The sequence below is a fragment of the Podarcis liolepis genome (assembly GCF_965112155.1).
Source record: "Podarcis liolepis genome assembly, chromosome: 6".
Classification (NCBI taxonomy): Eukaryota; Metazoa; Chordata; class Lepidosauria; order Squamata; family Lacertidae; genus Podarcis; species Podarcis liolepis.
In genome coordinates this window covers 96,207,366-96,213,574 of record NC_139559.1, presented here as the reverse complement: position 1 = coordinate 96,213,574, position 6,209 = coordinate 96,207,366, and the positions used below count along the sequence as shown (strand labels likewise).

Sequence of the window (6,209 nt, the reverse complement as noted above, 5' to 3'; positions counted from 1 at the left end):
CCGGCAACAAGCCCCCTCCTCCCCAATCGCTCCGCCGAAATACGCTCCAGAACCCCCCAGATAGGCCGCCGGCCGCCAAGTCTAGTGGCGCCCTGAGCGAGGGTCTCTCCCCAACACCGCCACCTTGAACTGCGTTCTCCCGGCTACCCGAGCGAACCAGCGGTATGGGCCCCCCCAATATTTTTTATAAGTCGGCGCCCCTGGATATGTTCACCCACAACTTAACAGAATCCATACAAAAATGATTTCTATATTTCTTTATTTATAAATTTGGAATTGTGGGGAGGGGGGAACTGGGTGTGGGAGGGGGGTAAGAGCTCCGCTTGAGCTGCTGGTCTCACTGCTGCCGTTGCCTGGAAGAGAAAAGAAGAGAAATGATTCTTAATATTTTAATTGATTCTTATGCTGATAACCCATCTTTCTGCTCCCTCCACCCTCGCCCCACTGCCAGATTTTCTCTGGTCTCCCTGTTCCTGAGGAAGAAAAATCAACACTCACCATCCACGTTGTTATCAGTGGACTCCATCCCCTGGTCGCATGGTCTCACAAAAATCGATCTTATCTTCACCTTCTCCTCCTTCCCGTCCTTCATGATGTTGACCTCCTCCTTCCACTCATCTCCTTCCTCCTCCTGACAGACCAGGGGATGTATCTTGGGCAACCGGCAGCAGGAGACCAGCAGCCTGCGGAGCCGCCTCAGACTTCGGAACCTAGGGAAGAAGAGGAAACAATGAGGAAATGGGTTCTAGAGATCTCTGTGCTGGATTTGGGGCACCTGGCAGCTAAACCTCCCCTACGTTTCAGAAAGGAGGAGAAATCCTACTTACACTTGAGACAAAGAGAGTCTCTGCAATCTCTCCCACAACATCTCTGATCTCCCTCACTGGCTATCCTCAAATGGTTGCTCTTCCCAAAGTGCTCAGCCAAGTCACTCAGCAGGGGGACGTGTCACAATGGAGGACGTGACCCCCTTACTTTAGCTATCTTGCTTAATAATAAGGGGCATTGCTCCCCTTCACAGTCACTTTTCAAATACAGTGGTACCTCAGGTTACATATGCTTCAAGTTACATACGCTTCAGGTTACAGACTCCGCTAACCCAGAAATAGTGAAAATAAAAAAATTCCTTCCAGTAGCACCTTAAAGACCAACTAAGTTAGTTCTTGGTATGAGCTTTCGTGTGCATGCACACTTCTTCAGATACCTGAAGAAGTGTGCATGCACACGAAAGCTCATACCAAGAACTAACTTAGTTGGTCTTTAAGGTGCTACTGGAAGGAATTTTTTTATTTTGACTATGGCAGACCAACACGGCTACCTATCTACTACTGGAACCAGAAATAGTGCTTCAGGTTAAGAACTTTGCTTCAGGATGAGAACAGAAATTTAGCTCCGGCGGCGCGGCAGCAGCAGGAGGCCCCATTAGCCAAAGTGGTGCTTCAGGTTAAGAACAGTTTCAGGTTAAGAACTTTGCTTCAGAATGAATTAAGTACTTAACCCGAGGTACCACTGTATACTGATCAGCCTGAAGGTCTAATTCCAGCCCAACCTCCCCAAACCTGTGCCCTCCGGATTTTTGGGGACTACCTCACCCATCAGCCCCCCTTAGCCTGCCCTGACTAGTTGAGTGGGCAGAAAAAATGGCAGTTGTAGCTCAGAAGACCTGGAGGAGACCAGGCCGGGAAAGGCTGGTGTTCCCTGAGCTTCACAAAATGAGCTTTTCCGTGTTGTCCTTTCCCCTTCTGACTCCGTCTTGTGATGGCATCTTGGAGCCGCAACCTCTCCTGTCTCCACACTTGGAACAGTCCTGCCAAGTCGTATGTCTAAGTCTCCTCTTCTTCCTTTATCTTCTTCCTGTGCCTTTAACAGCATGGCATAGACCTCCTGTTTTAGTTTACCTTATTAAAAATCTCTCCGTTTTTTGGTCTCCTGCTTTGCTGATGCCCCAGTCATGTGCCCAGCCTGCCAGTTGGGCAGTCCAGCCCCGGGAAGGAGAAATGCTTTGCTGGCAAAAAAGAGAGATGAAGCTTTACCTTTAATAAGAACAATACAAAGCTGGCCTGAAAAGGACAGGGCAGTCGTGGGTTCCAGGCGCCTCCCGGCGGCCCTTCTGCAAACTGACATCCTTCGTGCTTTAAAGATTAGGTGAGAACACAGTGCCACCTTGTGGTGGGCACATGGCACTGTTTTATTTATAAACTATATTTGCACCAAAGGGACAGAACACATTCAGAGCCCTTGGTTGCCACTTCCAGTTTAAATTGGAATGGGTTGTTGCCTATACAGTGATGCTGCCCTGCCCCCAGAGAGAAGCGTGCTCCATAGAAGCCGACACTTTTTTACTTTGTCGCTTTAATACTTTTCTAGCAAGGCGTCTCCAAACCATAATTCCTAAGAGCTGTAGATTTCTTTCTGTTTAAAGGAAGGTTTCTAGCCCTCATGGATGTGAAGAATTATTTGAAAATATGCCAGACAAAAGACCCCAACATGGAGGCACCAGCATTATTGTTATTTATTAAATGTATATACTGCTTTTCCACCCAAATGAGTCCAGGGTGGCAAACAACAAGAGATAAAACAGTAAGACCATTAAAGGTAAAGGTAAAGGGACCCCTGACTGTTAGGTCCAGTCGTGACCGACTTGGGTTGCAGCTCTCATTTCGCTTTATTGGCCGAGGGAGCCCGCGTACAGCTTCCGGGTCATGTTGCCAGCAGGACTAAGCCGCTTCTGGCGAACCAGAGCAGCACATGGAAACGCCATTTACCTTCCTGCCAGAGTGGTACCTATTTATCTACTTGCACTTGATGTGCTTTTGAACTGCTAGGTGGGCAGGAGCAGGGACTGAACAACGGGAGCTCACCCTGTCGCAGGGATTCGAACTGCCAACCTTCTGATCAGCAAGTCCTAGGCTCTGTGGTTTAACCCACAGCGCCACCAGCGTCCCTAGTAAGACCATTAGAAACAGTTTAAAAACATTTTAGAACCAGTTCCAGTACAGAGGCAAACTGGGAAAGTTCTCCACTTAAAAGGCTTGGGCTTCACTGGGCGCCCCGAAGGCAACAGAGAGGGCACCTGACTAATATTCAAGGGGACGGGATTCCAAAGGGCACCAGCCATGATGCTAGGGGACTGGTTCCTATACAGTGGTACCTCAAATTACAAACACTTTGGGTTAAAAACTCCGCTAACCCGGAAGTAGTACCTCGGGTTAAGAACTTTGCTTCAGGATGAGAACAGAAAGTGCGTGGCAGCGAGAGGCCACATTAGCTAAAGTGGTACCTCAGATTAAGAACGGTTTCAGGTTAAGAACGGAGCTCCAGAACAAATTACCGTATTTTTTGCACCATAACACTCACTTTTTTCCTCCTAGAAAGTAAGGGGAAATGTCTGTGCGTGTTATGGAGGGAATGCCTACGGGTGGCATGCCTACGGATTTTCCTCCTCTAAAAACTACGTGCGTGTTATGGTCAGGTGCGTGTTATAGAGCGAAAAATACGGTAAGTTTGTAACCCGAGGTACCACTGTATTGTCCAGAATGGGACTACCTGAGAAGATGCTACGGAGGGGTGAGACAATCTTTCGGGTCGCCTGGTCCCAAGCTGCACATGGGGCTTTATACACCAAATCCAAACCCTTGAACTTAGCATGGTAGCTACTTGGCCTCCCATGCCCAGTATGTTATGTTTATCTGAAGGGGAATAGTAGTTACCTCAGCCAGAAGGGCATCCCCTGTGGGAAGAAGCAGCCCAGCCCAGCCCACCCAGCCTGTCTCAGCACTCCAGAGCCTGTGAGACCTCAAGGTTTGGCACTGGGACCTGGTTGGCGAAGCTTCTGTGGGTGGTGGGTGCTCATCATCCCCTCCAGACACAGAGGCAGTCAGAAATCAGAGAAAGAGTGATCTCATGGTCAGGGATAGCGGACTGCCCTCCAGGTGCTACCGAACTACAACTCCCATCAGCCCCAGCCAGCTTGGCCAATGATCAAGGATGCTGCGAGCTGTAGTCCATCAACAACTGGAGAGCACCACAAGGGCTAGCCCTTATCTAGATCCACCATTTCCTGGTTCACTCTGGGAAACCATTTTTAAATGCCTCCTGGGGTGGAACTGAGAGCTATCCATAGAAAGCAGTGGCCTAGCCAAAGATTTCGGTGTAGCTGCGTGTCTGGACGCCCCACAAACAAATGGAAGCAGTAAACAGAGGAAGTCCTGCTCTTTCTAAGTCAGCTCATATTTCACATAAAAACATTGCTTTTCATCACATACAGACATGGGCATAGTCAGGGTTTTTGTTGCGGAGGACAGACTTCGGGGGGGGGGGCAGAACCTAAGATTTATATTGATTTTTATTGATTTAAGGCTGTGCCCATGCAGGCAGGAGCCTTGTGCTTTGTTCAGTCGCATGCAGATGGGTTGCAGTTTTAAATGTGCAAGAAAGAACTTGTGAAAATATCCCTCCCCCAACAGCAAGACCGCATTTAGAAAGTGTAGGGACCTTGTCTCTGCTGCTGTTTTTGTTTTGCTTTTTGCCAGCAGTGGGGGAGACATTTCCCAGTCGCACATGCAGTAAAGTCTTTGATTTCCCCATTAATTTCTATGGACAGGTCTCTCATGTTTGCTCAGTGAGATGGGGAAAGCCTACTGATATCAGAAACTTGTGGGGCTTGTCTTTCTGTAGCTCTGCATCTTCATGCATGGAACATAGTAGACGGCACCACAGCAGCCCTTGCCTGCCTGCCTGCCCCTCCTCCCTCTATGCGCTCACAAAATCACCTGAAATACATTAGGTCTCTAAGACTGGATTTGGGTTCAGGCCCTGGTCTGGCCCCACAGCATCATGGAGGGATGTATGCCCAGCACTCCCAGCACGTCATCCAACTATTGCTGAGGAAGATAATGCCCCAGTAAATGTCTCTGTATGTTAGCAGTAATTTGCCAATTGGAACCTGCTACCATTTCCTCCCGTAATGTCAGAGACCTTCCAGTGCCAGCCCAAATGATGCCCCCCCTTCACACCACCTCAGACATCAATTCCTGTTTTCATTTGTTACACACGCACACTTTATTGTGCTGCATGAAGCCGTTCACTTCAGAGCTGGCTGTGGAACCGCGTCCTTGCAGCACTCTGAGATTTCTCTTAATCTCTGGAGGGAACTAGGGAAAACAGGTCTGGGAGCCAACAAGTCTCTTGGTTTCTAGTTGCTAGGCTTTCCTAACACAATAGCTATCTTTGGGCTGACGTTCTTAATTACCTTTGGCTTGCTTGTGGGCTTAGACGGAAGATTTGCTTGCTAACTAGGCTCCAAATGAATTCTACAGAATAAATCAAGTCCCTAAGGGTTCCTTGGACCCCCCTCTTGGAGTCTCTGATGGTGGGGAAAGTTTTCAAGTAATGTGATTTTGGCAGGGGAGTGGGGTTAATCCTTTGAGTAAGATTACCTTGTGTGCATGATGTTTTGTATGTATGTATACTTGCATGTTTGCCTGCGTTTGCACAGATTGCTGTGTCAATTTAGTTGCCAGTAGTCACTGTACTATTACATTTGCATGCAATGGATTGTGGGGTGGGAATTTTTGTAGGAGAAAAAGCTATAGAGTCGCTTGCAAAAGCCTCCAGGTATCAAGATTTCTGGCTTTTTCACAGCTTCAAAATAAAATGAGATAATAATTAGTGTTGGGGGCAGGTGGCACACTTACCAAAGCATGCTATTTTTAGCCTTTTACAAAGCTGAAAAATAGCAGGCAATGGCAGAGCTCCTCTCATTCTTGCAGATTTTGCTCAGTCTGGCAAACCTTTTTTCTTTTTAGTTTTTTGTTCTCGCCTGGAGCATCAAAACAGACACCTGTAATGGGAAGAGAGCCCAGAAGGGAATTCACCTGTGCATGCTGCTTTGTAAAGGAAGAGGGCTAGGTGAGAGAATTCCAAGGGAGGAATATCTTTGAAAGGGTAATCAGTTATCTCCCTGCAACACGGTTCTCTCTCCCCCGAGGCCCCACAACAAGGAAAATCTCCCCTCCATTGTATGGGGAGAAGATATTGTCAGAACAGCCCAGGCTGACGTATCGCTACTTTAGTGCTTTACTTTATGTATTATGTTTTCCTCTAAGGAAATAAATGTGTGCTGCTTTGTATCGACTGCAAAGACCCTTCCTGAGTGATGATTCCACACCACATGTCTGTTTCTTATTTGCAGAGCAGTTTCATGGGGG

The 6,209-nt window shown here is 47.8% G+C and overlaps 1 protein-coding gene across 1 annotated transcript; it reads right to left on the bottom strand.

Annotated features, from left to right (window-relative positions):
- Positions 1–228: 228 nt before the first annotated feature.
- Positions 229–1,012, bottom strand: LOC310708639 (uncharacterized protein). The gene is made up of 3 exons (XM_083507275.1): positions 828–1,012; positions 499–710; positions 229–353 (listed from the first exon to the last, which is right to left on the bottom strand). Exons 1-3 carry the CDS (start codon positions 866–868, stop codon positions 259–261), a joined length of 348 nt encoding a protein of 115 aa, XP_083363401.1. The 5' UTR covers positions 869–1,012; the 3' UTR covers positions 229–258.
- Between the last annotated feature and the right edge of the window lie 5,197 nt (positions 1,013–6,209).

Excerpts from the sequence above, each read along its gene's own strand:
- LOC310708639 (XM_083507275.1), bottom strand. The coding sequence starts at position 868 with ATGTTGTGGGAGAGATTGCAGAGACTCTCTTTGTCTCAAGT. Across the intron at positions 711-827 it reads AGACTCTCTTTGTCTCAAGT|GTTCCGAAGTCTGAGGCGGC; the intron begins GTAAGTAGGATT and ends CTTCTTCCCTAG. Across the intron at positions 354-498 it reads CACTGATAACAACGTGGATG|GCAACGGCAGCAGTGAGACC; the intron begins GTGAGTGTTGAT and ends TTTCTCTTCCAG.